At 43.6% G+C, this 17761-nt stretch overlaps 1 protein-coding gene across 7 annotated transcripts in view; it reads left to right on the forward strand.

Annotated features, from left to right (window-relative positions):
- Positions 1-17761, forward strand: part of tenm3 (teneurin transmembrane protein 3) — a 690209-nt gene that overhangs the window by 468046 nt on the left and 204402 nt on the right. For 5 of the 7 annotated variants that reach the window (XM_079656342.1, XM_079656340.1, XM_079656341.1 and 2 more), the window contains one exon: positions 15283-15474. The exons of 1 other annotated variant lie outside the window; for it this stretch is intronic. In XM_079656342.1, the coding sequence (XP_079512468.1) occupies positions 15283-15474 (192 nt within the window). Of the gene's footprint in view, positions 1-12189; positions 12205-15282; positions 15475-17761 lie in introns of those variants that run through there. One more of the 7 variants, XM_079656346.1, reaches the window with a different exon arrangement.

Raw genomic sequence — 17761 nt, forward strand, 5'->3', positions numbered from 1 at the left:
TATTGTGATGGCTCTCCTTTTCTTTTCACACTGTCTCTGTAACACCTTATGCAAAACACTCGGCCTGGATCAACCGGGGGGTGTACTACGAGCGAGCCTGGGTTTCTTTGAGTTAGCTTGCTCAAAATAAATCTCCTGATCAGAGGTAACAGGACCATGACGGTGATCCAGTGTCTTTGTGAACCCAGGCACTCCTCTTCAGGCTCAGTGCGTGTGAAAGTGCGGTGATTGGAGCGTGATTTGACTCATGAACTGCATGAAAGCAATAGATCGCTGCCTATTTATATATATAAAAAAGCCTCCTCAGCCAACCTGTTAACTTAATATATACTAAGCATGTTATTCCCTATATTTAATCTACCACTCGATGCAATCTGTGCCTCCAGTTTATTTCTAATTTGACAACTGTGCATTCTACAGCTCTTAATCTCTAAACATAAGTCAGTAGATTCACAACGAAGATATTTAAAATTGCATGTAGGTCAGACACTGTGCCCCCTTAGGCGAAATATAATTCATTTTTGGCCAAATTAAATTAACGAGAAATGAAATGCATTGATTGAATTTGATCTGTGACTACAAAGTCAACTGAAAGTAACTTGTTAGTGAATTAGCCGATTTCAAGCATAACCCCTGAATAACCCTGGTCTGGACCAGGTTATGTCTGCTGTATACATTTCCATGGTGATTTTGCCAGGTTAAAAGAGCCACCTCCGTAGTACAGAACAGTCTGACTTTAAGCCTGACATATCTTGCTCACCCTCTAATCTGGCCCCCAGGTTGCCAGACCCTCTGATCACAGTGCGGGTTTGCTCAGCCGCTGCACCTCTGCTCATGATTTTTTGACATCACTGCTTGCACAAATTGCCCCATGTTGAACCATCGGAGCAACGCAAAACAGACTTCAAATCACTAGAAGTGACAATAAAAGTGTCAGGACAGGGGTTGAGTTTATATAGTCGAAGTTTTTTGATCTTTTGTTCTTTCACAATCTGTTTCTACACTTACACACACGTCAAGGTTGTATTCCTGAGGGTGCGATTGGATGGTTTTAGCATGTGTGTGTCGGTCATCATGGCTGTTACTCTAACTGTGCCCAGGGGACACGGTGTCTTAATACGAGCTTATAGTCTACTAGAACAAAAGGCCAACATGATCTCACAGACTCATAAAAGAGAAGGGCAGATAATGAAGGACAGAGAGTAAAAGAAAACTCACCACTCAGAGTGCTATTCACTTATTTTCCTCCTAAATGTTTCTATCCGGAACAATGAGGGGCAGGAGGAAAGACGATTTGTGCTCTCTGTCATTTTCCTTTCCTGTCCACTGAATCAGAACTCTAGCCGTCAGTGTGTGTGTGGCACGGTACATGATGGGAAGTAGTTATGAGTTAATTGTCATTGTTCGGTCTAGAAGGAAGAGAGGGAGTGTGCAGGCCTCCTCTAATTAGCATGTGTGTGATGGCCTGGCCTGACACATTGTTTATGGACTGCTACACACACACCACACACACACACACACACACACACACACACACACACACACACACACACACACACACACACACACACACACACACACACACACACACACACACACACTTGTATATTGTTTTTTTAGCCGTGCAGTTGAAATTAACTACATTCACATCCTCCCTGTCCTAAATGATGCTGGTTAACATGACAGAGTTGGTCCCCCCCCTCACAAACTCATGTTCAGCTGATCACTCTGCACACAGTGCTTTTTGTGTGAATGTTTTTATTATGATTTGGAGAATCGGGCCTCCCTGTTTACATTACAGGTCCTGTATGAAGCTCCGCCACGTACAGCTGGAGACAAACAAATTACTGATTTACTTTTTGTCAAATATTTTAATAATTTGACTCTTTTGTGATTTTTGAGAGATGCATTTTGATAAAAGTAGCTGAAGTAAAATTAAGTTATTTCCCGTCTAAATGTAGTGGAGTAGAAGTATAAAGTACCATTTAGATTAAATACTAAAAATATACAGTACCTCAAAATTGTACATAAGAACAATACTTGAGTAAATGTACTTAGTTACTTCCTGCCTCTGACTAAAACACAGATTGATAGATAGAGATACGGCAGATTGTCACTTCCCACAGTATATTCTCTGTTTCTTTGGCTAAATATATTCATTTGAATTATTTGTTTTTAATATTACCCTTAAGTTCATCATATCAAAAACCAATTGCATACAATGTGTAGTGAACTTTCCTCATTGCGTCTGCTTCCTGTAACTCCAGCTGGTTCTCTGCTGAGCAGTATAACAGTGTGTACCCACACAGGAAACAGTGCATGGACGCAGTAGACGTGATGTGGAAGACAATAGTTGTTCAAATGAAAACAAGACGATGGGATGAATACTCTCAACCCACTGTTGTTTTTCCTTAACTTGAACCTTTTTTGTGTGCATTTGACAGAATAGCGAACAAGGCATGTTTTCTGCCCCCTCATGTATACAGTATGTGTGATATAAAATGTAGAGATGAGTAGGTGAAATACACTAGTCTTTTTGTTTTCAAATGTACCCTCAGGTATCACCAAATGAAAGTGTGAAATCTTAATGATTCTATTTGTGAGTGCAGAAACACCAACAGGTACATTGAGCTATGACAGATTACTGATGTCTGACAGGTACAAATAAGAACACAATGCAGACGGCCATCAACAGGGTGCCCATACAAAAATACATATTTGATTTGAGTTTTGTCTCACCACTATGATTGTGAGTAACTCAAACAACACAGGTCATCTTTTGTCTACACGGCAGAGCAAAGTCTGCTGCAGAAGCAAGACCTGGAAAATGTTTCTTTTTTGTGCAGAGCTTCTCCACAGTCTCTGCACGTAGCCGTAGTAACTGCGCGGAGGAGCCCAGAGGCTGCTTCTTCTTTATTTCAGTGATTGATTTCTGGTGGGGAATTACTGTGCATCACAATAATGTGTTCTGCAATGGTCCACGCCTGTAGAAGCATGGCTTGTAAATGTGAATACAAGGAGTCAGGGAAAATGGTCCCAATCAGACATATGGCTCATTAAACCAGATATCTTCTGCAGGGCAATATGCAACAGAAGGTGTGTCAACATAAGCACACCATTTGACAGAAGCACTACATCCAGAGATATTCTGTCTACTGACTGAAGCCTTCCAGACTTTATCCCTGCTTCACTCGCTATTATAACAACAACAATAACAATGTTTTTATTTGTGTTTGCTCTGTCTTTTCTCTGCTCTAAGAAATGGCTTGAGCCAACAGAATACCAGTATCTGCATATGTGTATGTGTCTGTGTGATTTGCATTAAAGGTGCAAGAGCAAACTAGCAAGGATCCAATATATATGTATCGACAAATAAGATAAGATATCATGTATTGATCCCAATTTGGGAAATGTGCATTCATACAAATATAAATACAATAAATATATACATATGAGCTGTAGAAGATAACCAAAACGCTCAAACAGTGAATATATACATTTAATGTAAATTAAAAAAAATATATATATAAATTAAACGTGTCATTTATTCAAATAACAAAGTAAAATGCTAATGAAGCAATAGCCAATATTTTACGTAAAAACACTATATTAGTAAAGTCAGTTTAGTCCATTTAATAAACAAGTTCTCACTCAGAAAGACAGGTTCACAGACAGACAGGCAGACAGACAGACAGACAGACATACATACATACAGACAGACAGACAGACAGACAGACAGACAGACAGACAGACAGTCAGACAGACAGGCAGACAGACAGACAGACAGACAGGCAGACAGACAGACAGGTTCACAGACAGGCTCACATACAGACAGGCAGACATACAGACATAAAGACAGAGAGACAGGCTCACAGGCAGGCTCACAGACAGGCTCACAGACATACAGACAGACAGGCAGACAGACAGACAGACATAAAGACAGACAGACAGGCTCACAGACAGACATGCTCACAGACAGACATGCTCACAGACAGGCTCACATACAGGCTCACAGACAGACAGACAGACATAAAGACAGGCTCACAGACAGGCTGAAAGACATACAGGCTCACAGACAGGCTCAAAGACAGGCTCACAGACAGACATACAGACAGGTTCACAGACAGGCTCACAGACAGGCAGACAGGCAGGCAGGCAGGCAGGCAGGCAGGCAGACAGACATAAAGACATACAGAGAGACAGACAGGCTCACAGACAGGCCCACAGACAGACATACAGACAGGTTCACAGACAGACAGGCTCACAGAAAGGCTCACAGACAGACAGACAGACAGACAGACATACATGCTCACAGACAGGCAGACAGACAGACAGGCTCACAGACAGGCTCACAGACCGACAGACAGGCTCACAGACAGACAGACATACATGCTCACAGACAGGCTCACAGACAGACAGACAGACAGACAGAGAGGCAGACAGACAGACATACAGACAGGCTCACAGACAGACAGGCTCACAGACAGGCTCACATACAGGCTCACAGACAGACAGACAGACATAAAGACAGGCTCACAGACAGGCTGAAAGACATACAGGCTCACAGACAGGCTCAAAGACAGGCTCACAGACAGACATACAGACAGGTTCACAGACAGGCTCACAGACAGGCAGACAGGCATGCAGGCAGGCAGGCAGGCAGGCAGGCAGACAGACATAAATACAGACAGAGAGACAGACAGGCTCACAGACAGGCCCACAGACAGACATACAGACAGGTTCACAGACAGACAGGCTCACAGAAAGGCTCACAGACAGGCTCACAAACAGACAGACAGGCTCACAGACAGACAGACAGACAGGCTCACAGACAGGCTCACAGACAGACAGACAGACAGACAGACATACATGCTCACAGACAGGCAGACAGACAGACAGGCTCACAGACAGGCTCACAGACCGACAGACATGCTCACAGACAGACAGACAGACATACATGCTCACAGACAGGCTCACAGACAGACAGACAGACAGACAGACAGAGAGGCAGACAGACAGACATACAGACAGGCTCACAGACAGACAGGCTCACAGACAGGCTTACAGACAGACATGCAGACAGACATGCTCACAGACAGGCTCACAGATAGACAGACAGACAGACAGACATAAAGACAGACAGACAGACAGACAGACAGACAGGCTCACAGACAGACAGGCTCACAGACAGACAGGCAGACAGACATGCTCACATACATGCTCACAGACATGCTCACAGACATGCTCACAGACAGGCTCACAGACAGGCAGACAGACAGGCTCACAGACAGACAGACATACAGACAGACAGACAGGCTCACACACAGACAGACAGACAGACAGGCTCACAGACAGACAGACATACAGACATACTCACAGAAAGACAGACAGACAGACAGACAGGCTCACATACAGACAGACAGGCAGACACACAGACAGACAGGCTCACAGATATGCTCACAGACAGACAGGCTCACAGACAGACAGACATACAGACATACTCACAGAAAGACAGACAGACAGACAGACAGGCTCACATACAGGCAGACAGGCAGACAGACAGACAGACAGGCTCACAGGTATGCTCACAGACAGACAGGCAGACATGCTCACAGACATGCTCACAGACAGGCTCACAGACATGCTCACAGACAGACAGACAGGCTCACAGACAGACATACAGACAGACATATAGGCTCACAGACAGACATACAGATAGACAGATAGGCTCACAGACAGACAGGCAGACAGACAGGCAGGCTCACAGACAGACAGACAGGCTCACAGACATGCTCACAGACAGACATACAGGCTCACATACAGAGAGACAGGCTCACAGACAGACAGGCAGACAGACATGCTCACAGACATGCTTACAGACAGGCTCACAGATAGACAGACAGGCTCACAGACAGGCAGACAGACATACATGCAGACAGACAGGCAGACAGACAGGCAGGCTCACAGACAGACGGAGAGGCTGACAGGTTCACATACATGCTCACAGACAGACAGACAGGCTCACAGACATGCTCACAGACAGACAGACAGACACACACACAGACAGACGGGCTCACAGACATGCTCACAGACAGACACAAAGACAGACAGGCTCACAGACATACACACAGACAGACAGATAGGCTCACAGACAAACAGACAGACAGACATGCTCACAGGCAAACATACAGACAGACATGCTCACAGACAGACATACAGACAGACAGACAGACAGACAGACAGACAGACAGGCTCACAGACAAACATACAGACAGACATGCTCACAGACAGACAGACAGACAGACAGACAGACAGACAGACAGGCTCACAGACATGCTCACTGACAGCCATACAGACAGACAGACAGGCTCACAGACAAACATACAGACAGACAGGCTCACAGACATGCTCACAGACATGCTCACAGACAAACATACATACAGACATGCTCACAGACAGACATACAGACAGACAGACAGACATACAGGCTCACATACATGCTCACTGATAGACCTACAGACAGACAGACAGACAGGCTCACAGACAAAAATACAGACAGACATGCTCACAGACAGAGAGACAGACATGCTTACAGACATGCTCACAGACAGACATACATACAGACAGACAGACAGACAGACAGACAGACAGACAGACAGACAGACAGACAGACAGGCAGACAGGCTCACAGACAGACAGACACACAGACAGACAGGCTCACATACAGACAGGCTCACAGACAGACAGACAGGCTCACAGACAAACATACATACAGACATGCTCACAGACAGACAGACAGGCAGACAGACAGACAGACAGACAGGCTGACAGGCAGACATAAACTGTTTGATTTCTGCAACAGCCTCAGTTTTGCAATCCAATACTCTCCAAGAAATTAGTTTCTAATGATTCCTGTCTGAGATGTTAGCGGGGGGGGGGGGGGGGGGGAGTGATTGTTGTGCTTCTGCTATTGATCACCATCACTGTCTTCCATACTGACTGGTTGCTAGAACAGGAGAATTCTCTTCCTCTGTATCACTCTTTTTAGTCAATTGTACCCTTACATTAAAGGAGTTGTTCTTCTTGTCCTTCTTCTCCTTTTGTCCTTAATATATCCATGGAATGTTTCAAATTCAGTAAATGACAAGATTTAGAGCTTAAAATGATAATCATTTTTATTCTAGCAGCTCTTATTGATTTATCCAGGGAAACTTTAGAAAAGTAGAACACACCTTCTGCACAGCCGGTGGTGACCGGGTGGACGAGAGTTCAGGAGAACAGGAGGAGAGATTAAGAGAGAGCCTCAGCTCTACAGCAAGCAGAGTGTGTGTGTGTGTGTGTGTGTGTGTGTGTGTGTGTGTGTGTGTGTGTGTGTGTGTGTGTGTGTGTGTGTGTGTGTGTGTGTGTGTGTGTGTGTGTGTGTGTGTGTGTGTGTGTGTGTGTGTGTGTGTGTGTGTGTGTGTGTGTGTGTGTGTGTGCCATAACCAAGCCAAGCAGGGATGAGGAATGAGTAGGGCAGGTGTTCAAAACAGAAACACACACACATACACACACACTCACTCACACTCTTACTCTATTTCTCTAAAAGGCTGGGATCTAAGGTTGCACTTGTTTTGCGTGAAAAGGCTAAGGGTTAAAAAGCTCCGCAGATGTTTTCATTGTGACGACGTGAGGCAGAAGTTGTTACATGTCCCCCCCGCCCCAACATATCCTCTTTAGACAGAGGTGTAGACAAATGTCAACAGCCCTTCTTTAAAAACACCAGAAAGGCTGCAGTGGCGTTTTGTTTGCAGACTATATTGAACTTTCTTTATCCACAGAAGCTAATATTTGACAAGATGATGAGATAACTATAAAATAAAGCAGCCACAGAGGGAACATTGTGGACGTGTGATGGTGATGCTCTGCTCACAGCTTGATGTGTTTTTTGGTTCTTATGGTTTGAAATAGGATGGACTTTCTTGGCTTCCAACTGATCTCCGGTCTGGACTGAGAGACTGTTCCGGTCACATAATTCATTCTGAGGAAAATAAAAGATCACAAGCTTCTGTAAACTGTCAGTTTACTCCAGAAACAAAACAAGAGTTTACATTCCAATATCTCTCTGGTATGTCCAGGTTTTGTATCCGTAGTGGTAATAATTGAATGCACCAATTTTATTTTTATGGTAGAGGAAATGTTCTTACCACTCCATATCTTATTTAGTTTTCCAAGCTGAGCTGTTGCAATGGCCAATCTTCTCCTCACTTCCAAGTCTGAGGTGCACTGATTTTTTAACATAGACCTGTGGGATACAAGATAATCAACTGTTTCCAGCACTTTCCCATCAACTTCAATATGACTAAATTATAATATGTCCATTGTTTGAGTGTTAAAAAAACAAAGTTGTCATTTTATTTCTAGAGTCTTGGTGGCTTCAGTTCAGACAGCAGAACACTTCCAAGTAGTTCCTCCGGTTATCCCCTCATGATGAATGAGGCGACTCACCTACCAGTTTCACCAACTGTCTCTGCCACCTCCCGTCATACCTGGTTCCTCCGGTTTAGGTCCCGGTAGGTGAACAGAGTACAGTCATACAGGACTGGGACACTTGCCACGGCAATGATTAATTTATCCTCCATTTTATGACATATGGAAAATAGTCAAGACCTGCGGTATCAGCAAACACGCGGTTTGATTGGCTAGCGCTTGCACTGGCGGGAATTGCATAAACGGGATTTGATTGGCTGATGCCAAGCATCGAGCCTCAAAAGTTTTGATGCCGATAGATGCTCGTGATGCTTGCAAAGCCATGCCATGCTCCCCACAATGCAGTTTGGCGAAGATTGAAAATCTTCTACTTCACCTCATTCAGGTGAATGGGCAAATCGTTGAAAGCATTTTTCGATGCCTGTAGTGTAGACGGGCCGTTAGGCTTTTGTTGGAGACAGAGACACAATATTCTCAGAGCACAGATGGAAGTGTTAATGAAAGGATAACACTGCAGTCACACACACTGGTAAAGTAGCAGTGTGTGTGTGTGTGTGTGTGTGTGTGTGTGTGTGTGTGTGTGTGTGTGTGTGTGTGTGTGTGTGTGTGTGTGTGTGTGTGTGTGTGTGTGTGTGTGTGTGTGTGTGTGTGTGTGTGTGTGTGTGTGTGTGTGTGTGAGCGTGTACTTGGATCTGACTTAAATGATGTACACACATACTGTAAGGAGCGTGTTCATTCATGTTACCAAATAGGTAACAAATAGTTGTTCCTTTTTTTCTCAAGATACTCGTTGTTATAACTGTTTGAATACAGCGCTAGAGCCGTGTGTGTTTATGTGTGCAAATGTGTTTGCTTGAAATGTGGTCAGTATGTAGGAATGCATCCCTATGAATGTGTATTTGCATCAGTGCTTGTGTGTTTGCATGCCTCTGTGTCCTTCGGGCAGTATTGGACTACTGAGAGCAGAATAACTTGGATCTCAGTCCAAACCCTTTGGCACAACAAACACTCGGAGAAACCAGAACATTATGGATTTATTACCTCCTCTCTGACACACACACACACACACACACACACACACACACACACACACACACACACACACACACACACACACACACACACACACACACACACACACACACAAACACACACACAGTAATTGTTTTATGTGCTATATGGTTATGTGAAAACTGAGATCCCACTTTCTGTTCCCTTGGCGCTGGCGGAGATGCTACCCTGGCGGAGACCTCTGAGAGCTGAACCTCAGTGAGCGAGCTCATGGCCAACACATGCCTTTTGTTCCTTTTGTTTTTGACCATGTCACATAGTAATCGTTTTTCTCTAAGGCAGAGAAGCACTTCACTGTAATCTGCTATTAGTTTTGATTACCAATAATGTGGAAATACCTTAAATATGAAATACATTGACTTAATATATGAAAGAAAAGATGAGCTAATCCTGAGGAGCAGGCGTTGTTGTGTCTGATATATCACCGCTCCCGAAACATCACAATATGTTCAGTCTTGTCTTGGTGAGCTCAGAGCCACCTGTTGGTAATGAGAAAAAGAAAAGGGGCCTCGAATCATGACACCAATGTGTTTATTTTCTTCCTGGTGATATCCGTGATATATACAGGACTGTCTCAGAAAATTAGAATATTGTGATAAAGTTCTTTATTTTCTGTAATGCAATTAAAAAAACAAAAATGTCATACATTCTGGATTCATTACAAATCAACTGAAATATTGCAAGCCTTTTATTATTTTAATATTGCTGATTATGGCATACAGCTTAAGAAAACTCAAAAATCCTATCTCAAAAAATTAGAATAGTTCCTCAGACCAAGTAAAAAAAAAGATTTATAACAGCAAAATACAATCAAACATTTGAAAATGTCCATTAATGCACTCAGTACTTGGTTGGGAATCCTTTTGCACGGATTACTGCATCAATGCGGCGTGGCATGGAGGCAATCAGCCTGTGGCATTGCTGAGGTGTTATGGATGCCCAGGATGCTTCAATAGCGGCCTTTAGCTCATTAGCATTTTTGGGTCTGGTGTCTTTCAGCTTCTTCTTCACAATACCCCACATATTCTCTATGGGGTTCAGGTCAGGGGAATTTGCAGGCCAATCGAGGACAGTAATGCCATGGTCAGTACACCAGTTACTGGTGGTTTTGGCACTGTGGGCGGGTGCCAGATCATGCCGGAAAATGAATTCCTCATCTCCATAGAGCTTTTCAGCAGACGGAAGCATGTAGTGCTCTAAAATCTCTTGGTACACAGCTGCATTTACTCTGGGCTTGATGAAACACAGTGGACCAACACCAGCAGCTGACATGGCTCCCCAAACCATCGCTGACTGTGGGAACTTCACACTGGATTTCAAGCAACTTGGATTTTGCTCCTCTCCAGCCTTTCTCCAGACTCTGGCGCCTTGACTTCCAAATGAAATACAAAACTTGCTTTCGTCTGAAAAGAGGACTTTGGACCACTGTGCAACTGTCCAGTGCTTCTTTTCCTTAGCCCAAGTCAGACGCCTCTTCCGTTGTCTTGAGTTCAGAAGTGGCTTGACCATGGGAATACGGCTATTGTAGCCCATTTCCCGGACACGTCTGTGAACAGTGACTTTTGATACCTGGACTCCAGCTTCAGTCCACTGTCTTTGAAGCTCCCCCAAATTCTGGAAGCGACTCTTCTTCACAATGCTGTTAAGGCTGCGGTCATCTCTCTTGGTTGTGCAGCGTTTCCTGCCACATTTCCCCCTTCCAACAGACTTTTTGTGGATGTGCTTTGAAACTGCACTCTGTGAACAGCTTGCTCTTTGAGAAATTTCTTTTTGTGTCTTACCCTCCTGATGGAGGGTGTCAATGACGGTCCTCTGGACAGCAGTCAGATCAGCAGTCTTCCCCATACTTGTGATTTAGTTTACTGAACCAAGCTGAGTGTTTTTCAAGGCTCAGGAAACCCTTGCAGGTGTTTCGAGTTAATTAGACGATTCAAGTGATTCGTTGAACACCCTACTAGTATACTTTTTCATGATATTCTAATATTTAGAGATAGGATATTTGAGTTTTCTTAAGCTGTATGCCATAATCAGCAATATTAAAATAATAAAAGGCTTGCAATATTTCAGTTGATTTGTAATGAATCCAGAATGTATGACATTTTTGTTTTTTTAATTGCATTACAGAAAATAAAGAACTTTATCACAATATTCTAATTTTCTGAGACAGTCCTGTACATGTTTCGCTTTTGTGAACAAATCCCCTGTTCAGAACAAAGCCAGCAATGCCTGTTTCTCTTAAAGAGCAACTTCCAGGTCAAAGACACCTGTGAATAAATGTGTAGGAAAATGATGAATACACTAGATTTTCAAAAAAATATACAGAAATATACACTACAGTGACATCTTGCGTCGTTTTTGTAAGAAATGTTCACTTCCGCATAAAAAAGCCTCGGCACGTGACCTCCCGCGTGTGACGTAACGTGGGGGAAACAAGGGGGAGAGCGGCCGGTGTAACGTATTAATAAACATGGATCCCAATGCTAGTTTCGACACAGAATACACATGAATATTCGAATGCATATGACGGACCACAACCTTATAATTATGAGCCTGCTAGGCGTCCAAGAGACCAGGAAAGCCAAGGATTAGAAGAAATAACGGCCATCGGAGAGAAATTGAGCTGTGGTGTGAGGAGAACCAGTGGAGAACTGGGCAGCTATCTTGGTGAGTGACCGGCGTTAGCTACAGAATGTTAGCTAACGTCACATCACAACATTGTGAAGTTAGCTATCATATATCAGGCTATAACTAACGTAGCATTGATAATATAGTAACGTTACTGGCATGACTGTTGATACTGATCCATAACAGAAACTAATGCGCAAGTATCAGCCGTATCTCGCGTTACCTAATGCAACTCCACACTACGGTGCTGTGTACCGGAGGAGAGACGCGAGATACGGCTGATACTTGACGATCTGGGGGAGAAAGGTTGTGGAGCCTCCGTTGATATGCGTTGTAAATGGCTTGATGGAAAGCAGGTGTGTAGTCGGGGAGGGTGCACAGCTGATTGCAGCAGGTGAGTGGAGGTTGAGCCGGGAGCCAGGAGTGACAGCCACCACGCACACACAAACAACACAGACAGGGGGAAACAAACAAACAAACACAAAGGAGACGGCTGGAGCAGTACAGCCACCACAGCGTTACCTAATGCAACTCCACACTATGTATTACGGTGCCGTGTACCGGAGGGGAGAGAGAGAGAGCAGCGAAGGGGGGGGGGGGGAGAGAGAGAAGTAATACGGTTTCCTGATAAAGCTGTGGAGAGTATGTGCTGCAGGGAGGTGGATGCACAACGCACCCAGGAACGAACGCTAGCTCCGGACTCGATGTCCTGCCAGGCTGGTATTTGTGCAACCTGCACAAACACAATACTGCACCATGATTACAAATGGTGAAATACAATGTAAAACTACCGAAAAATACCAGCTCACTAAAACACAACCGCTCAACTCAACGCAACTACTAACTATACCCGCGGTGACAGAGCGGAGATGTTTCCCCTTTGTTATGTAATATGACGAGTTTGAAAAAAAAGAAGCCGTTTTTAAGAGCAGAGCTCAAAATTGCTCCTTTCCCTCTGAATTCCTGCCCTTATGTCTCGTAAAACATATCAAATCCTACATTCACTTTTTTAATTGTAATTTTCAAGCAAGTTTAAGCATAAATGTAAAAAAAAAAAAAACCTGCAAGATGCTCTTTAAAGGGGCCAGCATGTGTTTATAAAAGCCAAATGTCTCATATCATATTAAAAAAGCCCATAGAAATCAAGCATTTCGATCAAGTTGGACACAGTGAATATAAATGTTCTTACCTGAATTAACTGTCTCCGGTAGAGGAGTCCACACACAGCCCTTGCTGCTGGAATGTGCACAGTCTACTCTCAGACCAGTGGAGCGTGGCCGCTCTTGGATATTGCCCACATGTAGCAATAATCCTGTGTTGCTCCTGTTTCCCAGCAAACAGCACCGGCCTTTGTCTTTTTTCTTCTTATTTAACCCACGACATCACTCTGGGGGAGATAGTGGGGGTTGACTATTTAATTAGACATTCTACATTCATGGGATTTTCCATTAAACAGAGAATTGTGCCATGTTATTTTGGATGTGTTTGCATAAAGCTGCTGTTCATCCAGCCTGAAACTGCCAAACCCCAAATGTGATGTGCACCCTCCACACATCCAGCATACATGAGGCACAAAACAAACTTGTGTGTTTTTAAGTCTTTACTGAGTGTATTTCTCAACTCGTGCATGTGAAAACATTAGATGTAGAGTGTGTTATTATCCCTTTTAATAATAAACCAACAACATATTTATACAGTGCTTTAGAGAGAGAGGGGCCAGAGTTGCGTGTAGGTAGGATCTCCATAAAGGCTAGGCCAAACAAGATTGCACTTCTTTTCCGGCAAATAACCAACATTGATGTTGTATTTCAATGTATTGCTTGCAAATGTGAGAGATCAAGAGATTTAAAAAGGGACATAACATATTTTTATCTACAAAGCCAGCCACCATGGCAAGTGCCGCTAATGAAATGCTGTATTTCAACAACTAATTACATTCTTTTGGCCCAGCTTATTTGTATGGAAAGCAAGCTGGGGAGCGTTATCTGTCTGGGCTAAACACACACAGACACTTCTAAACACAAACATGCACACAGGCAAGCAGAGAGCAGGGCCATTTCACATGTAGGAGACACTGACTGCCAAGGTTACCAAATCAATACACACACTCTGTTTGTTAGTGTGGTCTCTCTCGCACACACACACACACACACACACACACACACACACACACACACACACACACACACACACACACACACACACACACACACACACACACACACACACACACACACACACACACACACACACACACACACACACATACACACACACACACACACACACACACACACAGCCTCACACACACACACACACACACACACACACACACACACACACACACACACACACACACACACACACACACACACACACACACACACACACACACAGCCTCACACACACAGCCTCACACAGTTCGAGAAACTTGGACCTAGTTCTCTCAATCACAAGTCAGTGATGAAGAAGATGCGATGTGGAATTTCATCAAACGTTCAGAGGGATAAGGAGTGAAACTGGAGTTTCAGCAGCAGCCTCCATGGCAAAAGAACAGGACTTATTATTGGAACTGAAAACTCAGATCATCTTTACAACAATTAATTGTTTACCAAGGGCAACATTGACATTAATGCATTCATATTTATAATACAACATTGCTATATTTTTTAATCCGATAAAGGCCATACTGCAAAGTATATTTTGATACCAATACTTTTACTTGAGTGGAGTTTGAATGCAGGACTTTTACTGTAACAGAGTATGTTTGCACTGTAGCAGTGTTGCTTCTTTGACTTAAGTAAAAGATGAGTACTTCTTCAAGCTCTGTGTAAATCCCACCATCAGCAGACATCATCATGCTCCATGGCTCACTCGTTTGGATTTGACTTGCTGCTGCTGCTGCTGCTGCTGCTGCTGCTGCTGCTGCTGCTGCTGCTGCTGCTGCTGCTGCTGCTGTTGCTGCTGCTGCTGCTGCTGCTGCTGCTGCTGCTGCTGCTGCTGCTGCTGCTGCTGCTGCTGCTGCTGCTGCTGCTGCTGCTGCTGCTGTTACTTTGATCCATTATTCAAATTCATCATTCCTTTTTCATTTATTGTTTTGGTTGTGTTCTTCCATAGGTTCTCCAATGCCCTCCCCCTCCTGTCCATCATCTGTCATTGACCCATCACATCCACAATCAGCCAATCCTCATGACAACCTGTTGTTAGGGGGCGTGGCTGAGCCAGACTCAGAGGAAGAGGAGGAGGAAGAGGAGGAGGAAGGAGAAGAAGAGGAGTATGCAGCCAGATTGTACTTACCTGTAACCCATGGTAAAGGGACTTTACTTTGATTCATTAGAAACCTTCTTATAGAACACTTCACTCCTTCTGGTCATCTGAATCACATCATTTGTTTTCACAATCACATCCCTCCTCACCCCCCCCCCTTGCCCTTTTGGAACCTGTATGTCTCAATCCAACCACACAGCAGCTTCACCTGCTCTTTACTCAGATCGTAGGTTATTCATATGCTGTGAGATGGAATCATCACAAAATCATATAGGTCAATGAGGTCATTCCAACCTTCACTGCACTCTTCTCCCTCACTTCCTTTGTGACTGCTGTCTGTTGCAGACTCCACCATATATAAGCTGTAGTTGTTTTTCATGTAGCTCCCTTATGATAAATGTTGAGATGGCTCATACCATTGCAGAGGTTTGAACCTCAGAGGACCTCCAGTGTGCTGTGAATGTGTTGGTGGGAACCATAACAGTTTCTCCCAGCCTATTTGTTTCCAACTCTACTCTCCTTCCATGTCTGCTTCTGTGTTTCTTCACACAACACCCACACATATGACCTGCTGTTAGAGACATACTGACAGATTAAATAACTTCATAGATTATTTAAATGTGGGAGTCAGCAATCTGTGAATGAAAGAAGGTAAATAAAGATTGTTTGACTTTTACTATTCCAGTTCATACAGAAATAGGGTCTGGAAAAGGTTATGCAAGGCATTTTGAACGTTTTGAAATAAAGCAGCTGTTAAAGAAGTGGCACATTCAGTCCTGCAAACTCTGTTAGTTATTCTCTAAGTCTACCTGATATTATTATCTCCCTTTTACTTACCGCTCAAGGTAGTGTATGATGAATATAACCACTGCATAGCACACAGACTCAGCCGCTAAGATGGAACAAGTCCTCATTCAAAGATGTGTTGAATAACATTGACAGGACTCTCCTGAACTGAAGAGGCCAAACACAATTTGTCAGGAGCTGGAAACAATCCATAGTTTAATCTAGAAAGTCCACAGATCAATATGGACTTTGGGCTGGATCAATATTCTGGATTGGTAATTGAAGTTAATTACAATTTACATTATTCAGATCAATGACACCAGTCAGGCTACTTTGTTTGGTCAGTAACTTCTCAAGTGTGAAGACCACATTCTTCATCCTTATTTGGATGTCATTTGTGATCACTGTCCAGCCATGAGAGCAGATTCCACAAGCTGCTGCTGGCTGCTCTGCACATGGCAAACGTTGAGGATGAAACCCTAGTCTTGCTGTTTGAACCACAGGGGCTGAGTTTGGTTCTAATCAGAGTGCTGATCTGAGACCTGTTGCCTGTGGTGGTTGACAAGCACCAGATGCAGAGTCATGTTGGCTGGCCAATGACCCTGTATCAGTCCTCTCATGGTCAGGAGGTTGATAGGAAACAGACTTTGATGGTTTGAAGAAAGGAACTTAGAAGACAACCACAATTAGAGTCAGACAAGATCAGGAGAGGGGGCATTGAAGGAATAAATAAGGAGGGAGGAGTTTTCTAAGGAAGGAGAGTGAGAAAAAGAAAGACAGCCACATGGAGTGATCGAAATAGAGGGACAGACAGACGTCTCCTCATATATACATTTCCCTCTAAACATAATCAGAAACAGCTCGGAAAGAGGGTCTTGGAATGGCTAAAAGGGAGTGCAGCTGCGTGTGGTCCTCGTTCCCAAAGCAGTCCCAGCCTGGCCTAACCAGCCGACGCTCAGCCAAACATCTAAAATATCACTCTCACCACTTCCTGCACTTTTTAGACATGCTTTTTTCTTTATTTGCTCGTATCACTCTGCATGCTTTCCTCCAGTTCTCGTTTCACCAATGATTCTGTGGGAAGTCGTGCACTGAAGCAAAGGGGCCTTTAGCTTGTGTTTTCCTGCACATAAACAAGTACAATCAGATGCAGAGACCACTTGTGTTAACTCCTTGTTTACATGAGCATGAAGCTGAGCAGGGTTACAGTGTGAGAACCAGTGTTTCAGAACTACTCATATATTTTACTTAAACGTACAAATACAGTCCTAAAGTACTCCATTACAAGTAAAAGTCCTTATTTCAAAATGTTAATAGTAAAACTATTTATTCTGGAAAATGGCCCATTTCACTACTTTAAAGTAGAGAAGTATTATCAGCTAAATGTACTTTAGGTAATAACAGTCAAGGTACTTACATAATTATATTATAGTGGTTATTTTATTCTCCTGTTTTTATACCTGAAAGTGCATTTCAGTATTGTAGTTTGTCACTGTGGAACAATACATTCTGTGTAGATTAGTAGCAGTGTTGGGAGTTACAG

This window comes from Notothenia rossii (assembly GCF_949606895.1).
Source record: "Notothenia rossii genome assembly, chromosome: 1".
In the NCBI taxonomy this organism is placed as follows: domain Eukaryota; kingdom Metazoa; phylum Chordata; class Actinopteri; order Perciformes; family Nototheniidae; genus Notothenia; species Notothenia rossii.